Source organism: Echeneis naucrates, chromosome 15 (assembly GCF_900963305.1).
Source record: "Echeneis naucrates chromosome 15, fEcheNa1.1, whole genome shotgun sequence".
Taxonomy (NCBI): Eukaryota; Metazoa; Chordata; class Actinopteri; order Carangiformes; family Echeneidae; genus Echeneis; species Echeneis naucrates.
This window is the reverse complement of record NC_042525.1, coordinates 8,234,649-8,254,052: the sequence shown is the minus strand read 5'-3', so window position 1 is coordinate 8,254,052 and position 19,404 is coordinate 8,234,649. Positions and strand designations below refer to the sequence as shown.

The 19,404-nt window shown below is 42.3% G+C and overlaps 1 protein-coding gene across 2 annotated transcripts in view; it reads right to left on the bottom strand.

Moving 5' to 3' along the window:
• Positions 1–19,135, bottom strand: part of LOC115055224 (Kv channel-interacting protein 2) — a 70,093-nt gene extending 50,958 nt beyond the window's left edge. Inside the window, exon 1 of one of the 2 annotated variants that reach the window (XM_029520850.1) lies at positions 18,838–19,135. In XM_029520850.1, coding sequence (XP_029376710.1) covers positions 18,838–18,914 — 77 coding nt within the window. In that variant the 5' untranslated portion in view covers positions 18,915–19,135. The remainder of the gene's footprint in view (positions 1–18,837) is intronic. The other variant, XM_029520849.1, reaches the window with a different exon arrangement.
• Between the last annotated feature and the right edge of the window lie 269 nt (positions 19,136–19,404).

Genomic DNA, 19,404 nt, shown 5'->3' with positions numbered 1-19,404 from the left:
TCATTCCCAAACTCTCTAAAAGTAATTTTCCCAGTGAAAAGGCTGGATTCTAACCCTGCACCTCACAAGGAATGCTTTGGAGTGCCCCCCATTCCCCCTTCCCCAGGCCCCTTCTTATCGATCCATCTCTGCCAACCAATTTCCCTGACCCTAACCCACTATCTCTGACTCAATCTTCTCTCTCCTACCCTTTTTTCCTACTGCTTATGTCTCAACACATAGTTTGGAAGGATGGGCAAGGGCAAGGAAGAGGGCAGTGACGGAAAAGAATGCAAAGATTGAGAGAAAGCAAGAGATAAGAGAGATGGGGAGGAAGCGAGGTATCTAAACGGGACTAGGCACAGAACAAAATAGCATTCAGAAAATAGACGCAGAGATGAATGATGCAGTCAAATTAAATGCACAATTTGATCAGCCTGTTGCTCACCTTCCTTTCATTCTTAAATCCTTTCCGACAAGCAAACAGAAAAAGGCAGACAAAATTACACAGCTAATACCCAGATTCAACCAGATCTTTAATCACCTCCAGGGAATCCTGGAGGTGATGAAAGAAAAGCTCATACACTCACACACACACAAAATCATACTACCCTCCATATTGGCATAGGTGGAGGAATTTTCTTGTTTAGAAATTGGCTGACTGCCTCAGGCAGAAACAAACTATTCTGACAATCTCCAAACAGGGATGGATAAGATGAGCTGTCGCTGCAAGAATAACTTCCATTTCTATAGTGCTGAGGTGACATATTCATTGTCAGAGATGGCCCACGACAGATGACCCCCACACCAAGTCACATCCTAATACTGGGCCAATTCCTGGGGAAACCGGTTTTACACAGGGAGGCTTATGGAAATGGTGGCACCACTTAAGTCCAGACAAATCACAACAGTTTGCCACATACATTCATGTCCTTTTAAGGATTAAATGTCTATCAACAATTACCATGTCAACATTTTCATAATAACAATTACCAGAGAAAAACTGAAAGCCCTGTGAGGCTCACAGAGCAGCCACCCTTGTAACCCTAACCCTAACCCTTCTGGAATTCAAGAGAGGTATGTGCATTTAGTAGGAAATGTAAGTCACCACAAGATGGCTGCAAGTCTATTGTGGAAGTACAAATAGACTTTTCTGTCAGAGCTAAGGCTGAGTTTTAGGCAACAAAAGCATGTTTTTTAGGGCAAGGGAAAGATCGATGGTTAGTGTAAACATGAAGCTAGGCCATTAGAATTGGCGCTTATTAAAAAAGTTTTCTTTTCCTTCCCTGTCAGTCAGCTAAGAAAGTCAATATTTCTAAGAATCTGAAATGGTCCTGGTACTGTATACACTATATATATATATCACTATATTAACTACACCAGTTACTAATTATATAATGTGGATTTACATGAATAAAATATATTTATTTAGCCTTTTTATAATATATCACTCAAGTCTAATAAGCAAATCAAATATGGATATCATCCAGTAACTAACGCCGAGTGAAAGTCCCCTCTGAGGCGGACATCTGGTTGGTGTGTGTGTGTTTGCCATATAAGTACAACATCTACTTCTTAAGACAGAAATAGACAGCTTTTACAACCCTGAATAATGGGAAGCGACAAGGAAGGACAGTGCCCTGCTCTAAGAGCATGAGACGAGGGAGAGTGTGCGTAAATATGAACGTATGCTCATGCATTACTCTAATGCTGAATGAGCTATCTATTAAATGCAAGATCTCTTCCATTAAAGCAGGCATGTATCCAAGCCAATACACACAAAAATGCATGCACGCATAAGTCACTGTGCAAAAACACACACACTACAAGTAAAAAGGAGTGGGCGAACATGGAGACATGACAGCAGAGAAGCTCGGGGTGTGAGGAGAGGATGTAGTACAGAGGGAATAAGTGTCATATCCTTGACAAGCAAGCATTATTGACGGTACAAGTTATGTTTTGTTGTACACAGAAAAACACACAGAGCGAAAGTTGTGGAAACTTGTGATTTTCCTGTGCTCATCACTGCCTTCAGCTCAAGGCTATGAAGTGGAAGAGTTTACAGAGTTTGTATTACCAAGCTGCAGTTGTAATACCAATGCTTAACCTATGTAAGGCTAAAAGAAAAGCACGGCTGTCATACTACACAAGTACAGAGCACAGGTATCCTAAAAGCTCTTTGTGTGCAGCATGTAGGTGTATGCTTCTCTATTTGAGTGGCAAAGATTATAATTTAAAGGGAGGGAAGAAAGAGCAGGTGTGACATTTGAGCACAAAGGCCATTCTACCACCTACTGTACAGTGTGTGTGTGTGTGTGTGTGTGTGTGTGTGTGGGACAGACTTTGTTACTTTAGAAATCAACTCCCTACAGAGCCTTCCTGTACACGGATTATATAGCAGGACATACTGTACGGTAGTGTAGGACGCAGCGGAACAGACCTCCTCCATGTGAATGTACACAACAGCTGTCAGACACCTTTCACATTTGGTTTCGATGGAGCCTTGTTGTTCGCAACATCTTTGTATTCATTATGCCTTTTTTATATTTTATCTAAACTTTATAATGTATTTATAGTTTATATTATATTAAAATTTCATTGTTCTTTTGTTTATATATATTATATTTTGTTCCTCTAGCTTCACTCAGACATCTTGCGCAAGAATTTCTGTACAAAGGGTAAGTAAATTTGTTCTTGTTGGCGCTAAAACCAATTAAATCAATTCCTGTGTTCTCAGTTTCGCATCCCATTTTTCCTTTCACTCACTCTTGATTTAAGCTCTCCAGTTAAGCACAGAAGTGGAAGGCAAAGCCCAGTAACTGCTCAGCAGGTGTTCACTAACAAAACCAACTTGCCCCCCAGCTGTATCATCCTTCCTCCGGGCCTTCGGGGGGGTGCAGTGCCTCTGTTCTGTTGGGTTTCTGTCAGATCGAATCTGCTGTTCAGACAGGCACACAAGTCTGGGACACACACCTCAACCTCTCAGCACAATCATACAGCTGAAGTCAAAGCTCGGGTGAAGTGTTTGCTTCAGAGCAGACTGTCTTCCTCTTGCTGAGGGGTTGCTGTCCTGTTGTTTGCATTCTGTCTTTTCTTCATACAGGGTTAATTGTTGGGATGACCTTTTTCCAAGCAAACACCTCAAAGACTTTACAAGTCTGGCAACTTATAATATGGAGTGAACAAAAATACACACGGAGTGTATGTATGCGCGTTTGCTTAGAGAACTAACACCATGCTAATCCCTGACTTTGTTAGGGAGCCATGAAACAGTCCTGGAGATAAAATTAGATTGTGTGATGTGTTGGCAAGTTAAAGTATTAGACAGGGCTGGCGTTTTGCTTGCTGTTGGGCTTCTTTGTGCTGTTGACACACAACAGAGACAAACGACGACTCACACTCAGACAATTTAGAGTCACCAATTAACCCAAACATGATGTCTTTGGACAGTGGGAGGAAACCGGAATACCAGGAAGAAACCCACGCAAGCACGGGGAGAACCTGCAAACGCCAAAAAGGAAGGTGCTGGCCCAGGAACCGAACCCACAAGCTTCTTGTTGTGAGGCAACAACACTAACCACTGTGCCACCGTGCTGCCCATCTCCAAGAAATAATATGCTATCCAAAAATTTAAGGAAGAAGCCACCAGAATAGCACATTCCTGTTGGCATTACAAGCCGAGACGCGTGAACTGTTTGATCATGCCTTCAGCAAAACAGCACTCACAACACCTGCGGCAATGTCAAGAGGCAAAGGGAATTCATTCTGTTTATTAGACAGTCGTTCCAGTGGAAAGAGAATTCTGCTTCTATCGCACGAACACGAACAAAGGCATTACTGTTACCTAGGCCATGACCGCTACCTTTTCAGACCTCAGTGCTGTTCATAAAAGTTCATAGCTCAGAAAAAATTGTGTAAAACTGTCAGAGGTATATGTGGGTGTAATGAAGTCGGTCTTGGCGATGCGAGTCTTAAAGAAACCTTGGGAGACAGGCCAATTACTAACTTCAGTTGTGATAAAAGGTTTTTTTGTTGTTGGATTCTTTTTTCGGCAACACCACACTGAAACTGAAAACTAGAGTTGCATTAAGAAATGTTTGTTCCTCAGAGAACATAAAAGTAATGGGTATCCACCAGCTCCTGAACATAGTGGGGCATTTACAGGCAGATTAAAAAATAAATAAATGGACTCCACCCATATCAAAAAGGCAACATCGATGCGACCCCTCCTTCCTGAGATTCCAGTGTGGAAAATTGAGTACCATAGCATAAAGCATGATTTAAATAATGAAACCATGAACCAATTAAGAAGACAAAAAGTCTTGTGCTGCTGCAGGTGTTAATCCAAATAACTAAACCAGCCAAATTCAGGCTCATTTCTTTAGCAAAAACATCTCAGTGATTGGCTCCAGACACATGTGCTCCGTGTGCCTGCCAGAGTTTTCTCTGTTCCACCTTATCTGAGCTCATTTCAAAGAAGTCATTAGGAGAGAAGTAAGTAAAGATAATTGGCTCATAGACAAAGAGAACAGCTCTCCAGTATTTTTGATGCCCCACATACACGAACAAACATGAAGATTTGCACAGACAGAAATACACATGCATGCATTCTGTACAGGTGGCTCATTAAGGTGCTGGATTGAGTGAGGAGAATGGGGGAATACAGAGAGGCTGTAGTCATTAACAGCCGTAGGCAGGTGGCGTCTAGCAAGGCATCTAATGACAGTGAAAAGGGGAAAGAGCTGTCTAAAAGGAGTCTGGCAATATTTCCACTTCAATTATATTATTTGGTCTTGAATGTCCACACAACTTGCAGCCATGAAATCTGGATGAGCTCCACGGGTGTGTGCGAAAGTGTGCACCCATGTGATATCAGTCAGTGTGTGTGTCTGTCTTTGTGTGTCAGAGCTGTATATGGATATGTGTGTGTTTATGGATGAAGCATGCCAAATCACTGTCCCCCTGTCTATTTAGTGTGGAGAGAGCTGAGGGAAGGAGAGACCCCTAGATCCCAAATCCGAACCGCAGCTGGCAGAGGGCGATAAGACAAACAGGCTCCCCCATCGGGATGCAACTGAATAGGAGCAGGAGGAGAAGATGAGTGGAGAGGAGAAGAGGGAGGTGCATGGCAGAGGAATGTCACAGTTTCATAAGATTTACATGGGTGTGTGTGTGTGTGTTGGCTCGTGTGCATGTGGGCGTACGTTTGAAATCATACTTTCATTACTAGGCCATCGTCCAGTTTGATTCCCGTCAGTCTATAACTTTTTCAACAGGCAATACTCAACATACAGAACTTCAACAGGATGAAAAAACAAACGAGCAAACAAAAAAATAGAAAAAAGATCCCCCATTTTTAAGTGTAAGAATTCAAATATGACTCACAGCATGAAGGAGTTGATAGCAAGAGCTGGCCTGTAACTCCACTCCTGCCCCACTGCCTCTTCATGCAGGTGGTTATTACAGCGCTGATGTATGTGCAATCACACATCCATCTTAACAATAAATTCAAGTGTATATTGCAGTTTTGTCAAATTTCCTTCAATATGAGAGGGGAATAGTGGGAGCTGAAGCTCTATGGCATTAGGAAGCCTTTCTACAGTGAGAGTAAAAAACATTCAAGAGTGAGCTGTGTTGAAGTGTTTGTGTTGTGTTTGTGTACATACATCCTGTACTTCTGACTGCATTGGATTGTATTACCTCCACCCAGAACACACTGTGAAAAGCACTCCTACTTGAGTGAGGTGAGTGGAAACACATACTTTGACACTGTGACCCGGCGGCTCTCTTCCTGCGGCAGAAAGCAGCCTGTGTGGAGCCGGCTGAGTCCGCGGGGATGATAAAAAGGAGGTGAGGAGAACAGAGGCGAGGGGATTATTGTCGAAGCTTTCCCGTCCTCGCTGCCACAACGCAGGTCGCAAATTCCGTAGAGAAAGAGGGGGATGTTAGCAGGGAAGGCGGGGAGACGGGAGGAGGATTTGCCACCAAGCCAAGATGGCCTGCACTCTGATCAACAAATGAGAGACGGACAGCATCATCAGCGTTACAGAGGCCTTAAGACACACAACGTATTTATTGTGCCAAGAGAAAGTCACTATTCCTTTGTCCTTCTGTCCATAAACATTCATTATTCGTTTTGTCCTTCACACACACACACACACACACACACACACTATCAGGACAGTAAGAGCAGCTGCCAAACGCTCTCATCACTTTCCTACTCTATGCACACATACCCACACACTTAAGGTGGCAATTTATGAGAGCTTTGCTTTTTTTTGCCAAAACGTTTAATCAATTCTTATTCATCATTATTCTTCTACACTTCATCATAACATCCATGCTATGTATTTATTTGTTGTTTGTTTGCTTAGCCAGCCACAGGCACTATGACTGATCAAGCTAATTTACCCACTTTTTCTTTTGTATTTACTAAAGAATAAACCGATGATGTTGCCCCTAAAGGTATAATTTCCTGTGTGCTAACTGGGAAATGCGTGGTTATTCACATTAGTGTTGATTCTCCACTTATAGCCTATCAGCAGGCTTGTTTTAGCTGTTCTAATTCCAAAGTTTGACTTATTAAAAAAAAAAAAAAGAAAAGAAGCACCAATCACTACTCAGAGCATTAGAGCAGTCCTCATCGCTCTTTTCTATCTTTAGGCCTGTCTAGCTCAAAGCAAAGGGAAGAGCAGCACACAGCATTGTTTAAGGAGCTGCTATGAAACAGACATAACAGCACCAATTGGTCTCTGCTGCTGTAAAGGCACAGCTGAGCTACAGAAGACGACGACTTGGGAGAGAGGAACACACACCTGTCTGTTTTTATCACTCTGCCTCTGTTGAAAGCTCGCCCCACACACACACACACACACACACACACACACACACACAAACCCACCCACTCACACACTCACAATCTGTCACAGGCTTCCCTACGTGTGTTTCCCTGTCACAGGCTGTCTCCCTTAAAACATAAAAGAAAGCCAGTTTCTCCTGTTATGGGGAGAGCACAATCTTTCTCACTGAATCAAGGACACAAACAACACTAACGCAAATAAAACAGACTGAAAGGGGCCACACGTGGTGATGCGAATCATATCTAATGTAAGCGCCCCATAAAGATTTTATATGAAACATTCCTCCCAGGGCCAGAGTAGCAGGACTAAGATCAGCAGTGAGATGCATCCAGCACTGAAAGTACTCCCTGTACTGTCCTCAGCATACCCATTTCCCAGGGATTCTTACATTCAATTTACTACTTACCACACAGTCTATACTTGGGCAACTGAACTTGTAGCTGTAGTAGCAGCAGCCAAAGTACTTTTGAGCCCATTTTAATAATGGCACAGCTTCATAAGCATATAGTGATTCTCAAAGTCTATAAATCTACCACCCTGATGTCATCAGTATGCAAGTTCATAACAAACACCCGCAGGTTTATTCAATAACCAAGCCCGTGCCTTCTTTGCAGCCTTGGTAATACCACACTCCATCCAAAGACAAAATGAGGCAGGCACTAAAAATGCATCCCATAAACGTTACGCTGACATAAAACCAGGCTAAGAGGCATGCAAGTGTTGACAGAAGTTCTTTTCTAGATGATTGGACGTGCTGACACAGAGCAGCTGTGTTATTGTAGTTCTGAATGAACAGATCAATGGGCATCAGTTGCACCTGTGTGTGTGTGTGTGTGCGTGTGTGTGTGTTTGCCCTGTGTCTGTAGTGTCTCAAGTGAATAACAGTTGAAACTACTAGATGGATGCAGTATTAATACATACAATTTTAAGTTTGAAGTCAGTGCCCTCTGAGCCCGTCAGGTTAAAAACAGAACAGAAAAAAAAGGGACTGCCAGGACTAGACAATATTGGTGCCTTCAAAGTCAGTTGTTTTGTGTTTGTGAATAAAAGTGACCGACAGTGTTCTACCTGGGCTTATTTAAATACTGTTGCCAATTATTTGTACACTCTGAGCCTTTTGCAACTCATTTCACTGCCAGTGTATTTCATTTGCATGTGACAAATATTTTGAATTGAATTGAAATGAGTGCTTCAAAGAAAAACGGATCTGAGGCCCGTTGAACAGGTGCTGTTTTCAGTATTTACACCACGATCGCCGTCAGAGAGCAGGCCGATGGAAATGACTTCTGTCTTGTCTTCTCACACGCATATACCAGTGATAGATCATTCATCTTTGATCCATTTCACAGTAAGTTAAGAGATTTGTTAGCATATGGAAATACACATTTAAAACATTCAGAAGCAGAAATAAGCTTCCAAAACTGATATGAGTTTATCCGGTTTCTATTTTTAAATGAGGACCATAAGTGATCAGATAAGGAGACTTTATTGAGCTCACTTGTGGAATTTTTCTCGTTACCGCAGACATCTCAGGACAGAGCAACATAAGGTATGAATTTCTGACAAATTAAAAAAAAAAAAAAAGTTGTAGTCTAAATAAATTTCCAGCCTTGCTTACTTGCTTTAAATATAAAAGGTCCCAATGACTATTCCACTTAAATAAAATCTTATGAATAAAATATATGATATAGGTAAAAGTTTGACTGGGAAACTGTGCATAAAGACAAAGGGACTCCTCCCTTTGTCTTTATGCACAGTTCACTCACGTTATTTGTTTCTCCAGCAAAGAGTATAGACACCAGCTACAAGTGCAACTGATGTAAATGAGTGATAGGTGAATCATTTTGAATTACAAAACAAATAGTCAGTGAAAGCTAAAAACAAAAACCTTTCCTTATAATTAAGATTGAGGGCATAGGGCCACTGTGTTACATGCAGTGTTGAACGAGCTGTGTGAGCGTTTAGTTTGCTTTATTTTGAAAGATAAAGATATATTTTTTTAAATGGTAAAGAACAGAAAAAGAATCACATATTTTTTTGTGAGTTATATGTGTTGCTGCACATGGTAATCAAACTGTGTTAATGATGCAGTTTCCTCTGTGGGTGTTCGTTGTCGGCTTAAGTTTAGAGGCCAAGGAACACCTGCGGCTCCCTTTGTCATCTGTAATTTAGCACAGTTTGGAAAAAAAAAATTACAGGAACAAAATATGATATTTGCAGCTTTTTTCCCCAGAAAACATTACCAAAACAGCAGCCTAACAATTATTGGTGTAAGTTCTCAACAAACTACAAGGTTCACAAACAACTCCATGATGCAAATAGGTACAACATTTTCCACAGAAGATGAATGCAGAGGGGTTGGGGCTAAAATCAAGAGGGCGTAGATAATTAAAGAGAACGTTATGAAATAATTAATCACATTAAAACTGATCAAGAGTAAACATATTGCATATCCACATCACAACACATTAACACATTATCTCAGTGATGTCAGTGTGCGATTTATTTTATTTGTTTGTGAATTTTCATATTGGCACTCTACAATTAACAGATTGAAATGTTAAAAATTCATAATGTTGGAAAGACAATAAAGGGCAGCTTGTTGCATTAGAAATGATCCACCCTGGAAGTACACCAGATGGCCTGTCTGTACAGTGCATGTCACTTCTCAGCACAATACACAAGGCCTAAGAGTTTTACTTATATTCTTTAAGATGCATTCTTCTCCGGCTGATAATGTCTGACAAGTAGAAAGACACCTATATTTTTTGCTGCAACTGTGCAACTTTAATCCAAGTTCACGCTACCGTCCTAACAGCACTGAATGGCTAATATGAATAAATCTCCTTTACTGGCATACAACCCTCATGCACACACATAATTTTCCATCACTGCGTCCAGTGCTGTCACGATTTGTGCCCACCCAGGCATGAACTCTGAACGCTGAAACTATTAACTTTACATCCACTTTAATCACCTTTTCCACCTCAGAGGAAGGGAAGAGCGAGGGTTAAGCAGAAAAACATCACCACCGATACTACCTCCCATTAATAAAAGTCTAGCATGTAAAGCAGGAGAAAGTTAAAAAGGAGGGATAAAGGTGGGCCAACGGTGGAGGTGAGATAAGAGGCAAGAAATATCTGCAATAGTCCTCTGCCTTCCTCTTGTTAGACTCTAATGAGTCTTGTACACACAAACAGCCCACAAACACTACAAGACAGCAACCAAACATTAGCTGATTCTCAAATCTAACACCTACTAAAATAAGCAAGAAAAAAAATAAGCCTATCTTAGTCAAGTGCAATTAATTGCTGGATGCTGTCATGTTGATCTTCAAGAGAATTTTATCACATAATAATCCAGCATCAGATGAATCAAAGCATTATCTATCAAATCATAATACTCTCAAATTACTTATCTCCACTTGGGATCACTTTCATAAGAGAGAGATCAGTGATGATGTTTTGTTTTTTGTTTTTTTTGGCAAAGAAGGCAGTGTGGTAGCCTCACTGGATTCAGAACCAAAACAGGCATTTACACATTCAATTAAATTATATTTCAGAACTATGAATAAAAAGAAATTGGCCATTTTTGTGGTTTTGATTTGCGATAGAAAAAGAGGATAGACGGACGGGGATTAATCTGCAAGTCCAGTCAACCAGGAATTTAACTGGATTAAAATTCAGCCATTGGAGTGTAATTTGCATCATATTACAGGACATTAATAATAGTCCACATAAATATTCTCCCATGAAGCTGATATCGCAAATAATGGGGATAAATGAATAACTATAGTATGAAGTGAGAGAAGGAATGGACAAGCATCAGATAAACAGATTCCCAGCAGATGTAAACACACACACAGCCAAACAAGACAGTAAATAACAACGCAATGACACGTAAAGGTAATATTAGAACTCTGCAGGCTTACCAGCGCACATTAAAATGAAACTTTAATTAACTGGCTCAATTTCCAAATTGCACTTCCTCTGCTCAGAGAGATTCAGGAGTGCCATCATACACTGTCAGTAATGTCTCCTTTGATGCCAAAATCCTGCAGGGCCTCTCAGTCATGAACGCACGAGAAGGAAACAACAAGCTCATATTTCAACACTTGAATTTTATACTGGCTTCATTAATAATCGTTAGCCTCTTTAATGACTCTCTCCGAGTGCGCATCAGAACGTGAGCACAGCATCTCCGTAACTCACCCTAATTGGAAGCAGACATCTTGTGGCTGTAAAAAGAGATTGCAACTGAAAATACAGTATTCATACAGATGCTCGATGGCTTTCATCAAGTATATGTTTTATTAACACTTCTGTAATTACAGGTAATATAAGCTGAAAAATGGATAATGCGGAGTAAGCTGTGAATATTAAGAGTCACAGTTTAATATCATGCTTGGTCATGCATGGCAAAGTGAATTATAGAAATCCATCAAATAAAGAGAAACCATTTTCATCTAGCTTTTCTATTTTATGTGTCTCCTGAACATAAAAGCATCTTATTCACTTCAACTTGATGCTATTGTGTTTTCATGTCCACCTGTCCAAGTAGAGCTCCTCAAGATGTTGTGAAATGCGAGGAAAAAGATAAAAAAATAAATAAAATATGGATACCTGACACCTATGTAGAGAATGCAGCTGATATTTGCTTTTCTCCTGGGGAGAGAGAACAGCCAAGCTGTTTAAACTGCACGCGAGGTAAGTTGAGCCCTTGGGACGCCGAGAGAACAGTATTTCAGTTTTTCTGAAGTTAAAATTGCATTTTATTTATCTCTCCGTCTTTACTATTCGGCTCCATTTTATATATCAGGCTTTGGCCAGCTTTTTCGGGGTAATGTCAGTGACTGTTGTGTTGATCCAGGTCAATAAGGATCTCATTGTTATCAGAGCTGTCACTCCACTGATCAATCAAATGCGCCCTTATGACTGTCTGCATGTCTCTTTGTGAGTTGACGTGTGTGCGCCTGTTGATTAGCAGACTCTATTAATTCTTATGAAATTCTGGTGTCAAGCTGCAGTGCCTGGAGAGAAGCACTTATGGAACGTCAGGTTGCTGTGTGAGTAATCGGTTTACCATTGCCAGAGGGAGATAGCAGGGGGAAAATAGGATTTTTAAGCCCCACAGTGAGCGAGCAAACACCCAAAGTGAGCAGTGTGCAATGGAGATGATTAAAGCAAAGGGATTTTCAAGCGAATAAATATGTTGTTGGACCTCTCAAATCTGCATCTTTACAATTCACAAGTGTGGTGTGGCTGCACCACAGGAAGCAGCTACAGGCTGGTTCAACAGTCGTGTCAGGACACCAAATTCCCAGCTCAGCATTTCAACACCTCTCAGTAACCTTCTCTCACACACAATTCCAACACCCTGAACCATATCAGTGGTCCTCGTTCCTTCTACCTCGCCACACTATGCATATTTAGTTGGCCGAGGATTTCGCTGACTTCAGCAGTCCGCTGGAAGCAATAAAGGCCGAGTTGCCAGGAAGTGTCGCTCCTGACACCCTGGCCTCAGGCCGATAGAGGAGTGATTCTCGAGTCATTTTGGGGAAAGAGCAAGGGCAGCTCAGACAAAATAATGTTGAGCGGTTTTGTCATGACGGCTGGTTAACAAGTTCTGCTCCGATAGGATATAACAAGAAGGTTAAAAATTTCAGTCCCGGCTCTGATACCTACGGTTGGGGTTAAACTGTGCGGCAGCATTCTTTGGCCTCAGTTTGATTGGGCTGTGCGTTAGACAGTGTGCGCACCAGGAGACATTGAGTTTATCTTGACTGGTTGGCTAACTGACAGGTATTGACCCGTTTTACCCACTGAGCTCTCTTCTGACTGTTTCACAGCGGTGCATGCGCATGTGTGTGAATGCATGTGTGCGAGTGTGCACAGCTTTTTGTTATTGACCAGACCTTGTCCAAAGTTCTGTCAGTCCTAAGTGATTGATTGTAAGACCAGCTGCAGTGTTCCCCTCCACTGCCCTCCCTCAGGCCAAAACCTGAGTGTGTGTGTGTTTTTAAATGACGGTATGTGTGCTTATATGCTGGTTTTGTCTAGAACCAACCCCAGGCTTCCTCTAATAACCCCCACCCCTCTCTTTATTACGCTCTGCTGTGCTGTCTGTCACACTGAAGTACTTATTCAAGAACCTTCAGTGTGTAGTGTTTCTAAACATCAGTAGACATGATCACATCTAAATTACTGTCACTTATTGTTTCCGTTTTTTGTGCGGTGTCTTCTTTTCTTATGCTGAGACAAGGGGGAGGGAAGACATCTTAAAACTCAAACATACGTTCATACAAATTCAAATTGAGAATGGGGAAAGATGGCAGCATTCTTTCTACTGAAAGAGTTAATGCCAGTAATGCACGCCCTTCAGACATCCTCCACACAAATGTGTAGCACGAACGCGCACACGTAGTGATACCTTATCGTCAATCTGAGACATTCAAGCTGATAATAAGCCCTGACGACAAAGGACTCTGTCCCTTATATACACACGCCCTGACACAACCCACACTGTAACATACAGCAACTTTGTTTGGCTACCTGCTCGCATCTCCTCTTTCAAACACTGATGAGTTACTAATCAGTCTAATGAAGAGTGGCTGAATTAACGTAGAGAATATCATATTCTAATGCAGATCAGATGTCACGAGTGGCGGCAGAGCAAAGCGAGAGGAAGAGACAGACTCACAGTGAGAAACATGGGGCTCCGTCACACTCGGAGACACTTTCCGTCAATCAATCAGTCAGTCACTTGTTGATAAACAACACTGACAAGGCAAAAGCATCACGCTGATGTTGAGAAAGCTCAGCTTCTTGAAGGCTCATCATACCCCGAATCAAATATTTCCTTGAATTTACATTCCCTGTTGCCTCTTAATTCCCATGTCTCTCATCAAAGATGCAAATTGACCTTTCCCAGACCATTTTTGCTTCTCCCTTCTGACTTCTCATCTCCCGTTGTGTTCTTCTCCATCCACTCACCCACCTCATCTCTACTTGTCCTCCCGCAAGCATTTATAAATGGATGTGTTTACAGGAATGGGTGAGGAGAGTGGGGACCATGCAGAGTAGAGGTGAACAGGCCTTATTTTAATTAACGATCGGCTGCAGATTCAGTCAAAGATTTAAACTTGTTAGGATTGATTATGGCTTCCAGTCTCATTAAACCAGGGTGCCAGCATCACAACCTCGCTCCTCTCACATTCTTGCGAGAGGCGGTTAGGACAGGAGGTTGCTGGTGGGTGGGGGGTTGCACGATGGACAATTGGAAAGCTAATAAATGAAGCCAATGGCAGACGAAAGAGGGGGCACTGAGAGAAAGGCAGTGTCGAGATATTTAAAATAAGAAATAAAATTAAAAAACTGCTCGAGATAGAAATATATAAATGATGTTATTGCATAATACGATCTGTCAGAGTGGAGACAGAGGGAGGAGGAGGAATTTGATAGAGTTAGAGAAAAAGAGAGAACGAGGGCGCCGCTTAAGTGGGGACTGTCAGAGACATTACGAAAAACACGGAGGAGGGCGGATGGGCAATTATGAAAATGTCTTTATTTTGACATGCAAATGTACCTTAAAAGGCACAAATCTGAATGTCAAGAGGAGCTCAGATCTCCGGTGGGCAGCTCTCACATCACTACAGGGCTACTGATGCATGAGATTTTAGCAGGATAAGAATGACAGGGAGAGTTTTGGTAACAAGGCAAACAGCACCTAAAGCCAACCAAACAGCATCAGTACCATCTTGAGCTACGCTCTTGTGTTCTTTTGCCCCTTTCCTCCTTTCCTGTCTTTCATTGTGTTTCCTTCTTTTCTGACATCAGTGATGCAGCCGATGAGACAGATAAGCCAAAGTGAACCACTCCCAGCGTTCCTTCATGCAGGAATCTAGTCATTTCACATCAGCCATTGTGACACTTTCAGTAGGATCCTGGGCCCCGGAACTCAACAGAGGATTCACGATGAGGCAACATGTGTCACATGTGTCCTGGAACATCAGATGACACATTGTATCAAGGATTTTAATTAGTGCCAGTGGCCATTACCATTCCCGCTGCAGCATGCTGCGGAGTTGGCTGTGGGCTAAATTCTCTCTGACGGGTTCACTTATGAATTCAATCTTTGCGCTGGAATCATTCAGCATAGCAATTGTGAATTCTCATATTACCACCACGGGGTGCTCTGCATCAATCAGGGGGGCAGGGGTGTAAGCTATGTAGGTTCCTGACCAGCTAATACCCTTCACCTCAACATCTACCCCCTAACATAGGCTTTCCTCCTTGTGTAAGATGACTTTAAGCCTGGCATGCTCTTGAATGTTAATACCCTTAACATTTCTCATTAAAAGCTGTGCGTGAGAAATAAACTGTCGGGATGAATCAAAGCCTGAACATATCTCCGTAAACCATGAGCTGCGTGATACAAGTTCTACATATTTGTTAAGCTAGGTCAAATAAAAAACACCTCACCTCAAACAACCTAATGAGTTTAGGATGCTCAGCGTCAAGCCATAATATCCAGAATGTGTACTTTGTCTTCAAATTCACACTTTTGAGCCTCAGTGTGTGCATCAGGAAGATTGTGCTGCATGCTGGTAAATTAGCAATTAGCTCACTTTGCTAATGACACATCTCCAGTTAGTCAGAGTAAAAACATGCACACACAAATAGAACATTGTTTGGACACAATATGTCTATCTGACATAAAAACATAAAATCCCCATTTTCTTAAAACCTTCACACAGATTATTCAGCTAAATTCAGATTACTTTTATCCGAAAGATTCAGACTTTACCTCAGGTGCATCTGCACATTTTGTCCATTTAATGCTAGAGAATGTAAAAGTCTCCCAAGATGACCTTATTTAACTATATTTGCCTGGACTCGTGCCAGAACTCTTGTTTCTGCAATTTTTGGTATCAATCATGACTTATTTGATTTATTAGTTAGAAAAATTACTCTATTAACCTACATCATCCCTTTATATTCAGACATTATTACATGCATGTTTAAGCTTTTAGTGGTGGATCTGACAAATCAAGGAAGCAAGCAATATGAATATCATCTTAATTTGGCACAATACAGCTGAAATGGAAGAAGAAAAACAATGCAACAAATGCATCGAAAATATTTGAATGAAATGTTTTGTAAAATGATAGGTTTGATACTTTAAGTGTGCGTCATCTCATGTGCTGGTGAAGACGATGAGGTTGTTAGACAAAATGAAAGAGGGGAAGAAAAAAAAAGACACAAAGGGATGATTGGCAGGCTGGATGCCAATTACTACTGATTTAGCCTCTGGACACAACGAGGTTGCGATAATGGCTGCATGTGCATGTGTGGAGAGAAGCCATTGTGTGTTCGCTCATTCATGTGTGTAGGTGATATGATTCCTCTTGAGTTTGGCCTGTGAGGTGGAAGAGGAGATTATTGCACCACGCTTCTATAATTACCTCTCATCTCTCAGCCAGTGCTCTTAAACACAACAGGGAATGCCAGGCTACCACACACACACTCCAACAGAGGCACGCGTACATACACACAGTGGGGTGCACCTCTGCACAATACAGCAGGCAGAGAGGGAGTTATTTCTAGAGGGTTACATTTCACTCCAAGGCTGATTTGAGACCACCCACACTACCTTTAGGCAACACTGGTCAGCTTTGCTGGAAGCACGCACAGAGCCACTCTCTCGCACACACAAGTTGCTCGTAAGTAAGAACAATGACTCACCTGATCTTCCCACGCCAAAAACCCACTTAAGAATCCATTCTCAAGCCATGCACTCACATCATACTTTATACTTTTCATTTTAGTGGGGATTATGCAGACACACACCAGTTAGCTGCCCCATCTTCCCCCCTCTCTCGCTCTCACACTCTCTCACACACACAGTATGTTATGGTTCACTTGACATTCAACTGTTTCGATATTAAAAAAAAAAAAAAAAGAAGAAGAAGAAGAAGCCATAAACAGAAGACCTGCAGTGTTTCTCCACGGTTTTAACTGCACTGACTCTTATTGGCAACAACCAGCCTAATAACCAACTATCAGGGTTAAGTATGTTTTAAAGTTGACAGCATTTCACAGAGATGAATTAACCATCCAATTCACAGAGCTTTGAAGAAGCCATTAAAAACTATGCCTGGAGCAAACTGCTGCGCCACACTGGATGACTCTGCACACTCTCTTCTCCCCTTTCTACACCCCATAATAAAATAATAATAATAATAATAATAAAGCATTATTTCTTGTGGACAGACATAGAGGAGCATTTCAAGAAGACTGACAGGAAGGGGTAAAATGTTAAAGAGGACAGAAAGAGCCAAGACGTAAATCGCAAAGTTTCACAGCTTCCACTGTAACATTATCTGATTGTCAAGTGTGCTGGCTGCTGATCTGAAAGTGATTACAGAGCCAAAAGGTGAAGCTGGAAAAGAAAATGTAGGCACGCTGCTGAAGTGTGTTTTGGAGTCCCTGGGCATCTCTGCCATGCTCACTGTTTGTCCAAGCATGACAGTCAGCACACTGTGTGGGTTGGTTACTGTGACTTAAAATACCAGTGTTGAGTTGTGAATGCACATATACACACACACACACACAATCTTCTTTGTCTGCTTTGTTTTAACTTGAACTGTTGAAAAAGTGAAGCAGCTGATTCTTCACTCACCCACACATACCCACACAAAAATGCAAAAAAAAAAAAAAATGCTCTCAGATAAATTCAGCATAAGATGCCCACACTATTGCATGTCTGTTGCACATCAGCACACGCTGGTGTCTCTGACAACACCTTCCAGTCATTTCGTAATTAAGTTGCATTTGTGACAGAGCACTGCTCAGCTGCTTATGCGTGGACGAGTCCAAATGGGATCCGAGTGTCCCCGTCAGGCCCGAGGCGCACAGCTGTCTGTCCGGGCACAACGTCCCTCTGCAGGCCTGAGGTGTGTTCAGGCACAAAAGCAAACATTTTATTTAGGCAGCTGGCATTTCACGGCCAGTCGGTGCTCACATAAGCAAGGAGAGCCCGCGAGCTATAGTGTGACAATGAGGAGGATGCGGTGGCAGGAACACACCTCTGGGGAGTGCCCGGCTCACAGAGGAGCACTGACACAACACAGGTATGCGCAGATAGACGCACGGGATCACCACCTCCGTTTAACACTGATGTGTGAAGATCCTGCATACTGAAGGAAAGGAAGCACAAAATAAATAAATAAATAAAAACAGGACGAAGTAGATTTTTCTTTGAAAGCACTGAGCTGCAGCTCGCAGAGAAAATTACGCACCAATTGGCCCGTTTGAAAATCCACATGGCACAAAGCGCAGCTCAAGATTTCTGCTGTGCTTGAACACAAACTCCAGACACACACAGTTCGGCAGATAAAGACATCAATTGGAGCAATTTGAGTCAGGGCTGACAATAAAGGAATGGGCCGGAGCTCCATCAGATCGATCAGACAGGTGTTCTCCACCCAAACAGGCGAGACGGCGGTGTGGTGGTGTAGTGGTCTCCCATGGCTGAGCCAGGCCGGCAGAATCACACACTTCAACGAGACTCAGCATCATTCACCAACGTTACGCACCACATTAACATGCAACACTGACATTCAAAGATTTAATATGGCAATTTTTTTTCCATTCAAATATAGTTTAGTAAGTGGTGTCTCCCCCCCCCCCCCGTTTATCCCTGCACATATTCCACTACTTTAGTGAGGGGACACAGCGGCTGTATGGAAGCTGACAACGACAGTAAGTAAAAAGTATTATATAAACTTCCAGCGGTGCACTGTATGTGAACAGCCAATAGTTCTTTTTGGTCAGAGAACCAGATGGATGGCGAACAGGTTGTGACATTTAAAAGCCACCAGAAGTTTAGATGGATCCAGCTCTTTTCCAAATGATCAGCTTCACATATTAAATCTTTCTTTTTTTTTCTTTTTTTTTAGAGCAGGCAGATGAGACAAACGTTGACCGGAGCCTCCGACTCACCCGTCAGCTGGTCGTAGGATCCGTCCAGTTCTCTGGAGTCCGACAGGCTTTGGTCGCGGTTTTTTGTCTTCATTTTCAGCCCCGTGTGCGCCGGAATGTGGAGAAAACTGCGTAAAAACGGCCGATATGTCGCTGTCGCGCTGGTGAAAATATCAACCTGTTTTGTGTCGCTCGCCTTGGCGGAGGATGGCTACGTGTGTGTCGGCGTTAACATGTCATATTTGCTGTGCAGCGAATCAGAAAGGAGAGCCATCGTCCGCTTCTCGCCCCTGGCTGCGTCTGCGTGCGCTCTTGGCTTCCAGGAGCGGACTGAGCCGAGCGCGCGGCTTGCTCGTAGCTCAGAGTTGGACTGGCACGCGCACACGCGTCAGCACAAACACACGCGCGCGCGCGATTGAGAAACTCCGTTTATACACTTCTCGTTCTCTCTTCTTCTTTTTTTTTTTTTTTTTTTTTGTTTTTGGAGAACATAATAAATGTGAATATGAAAATATTCCGTTTGGCTTTGACTTGGAGAGATGAAGAGGTCTGTACCGGCCTCCCTGAATCTCTCCACTGGCTCC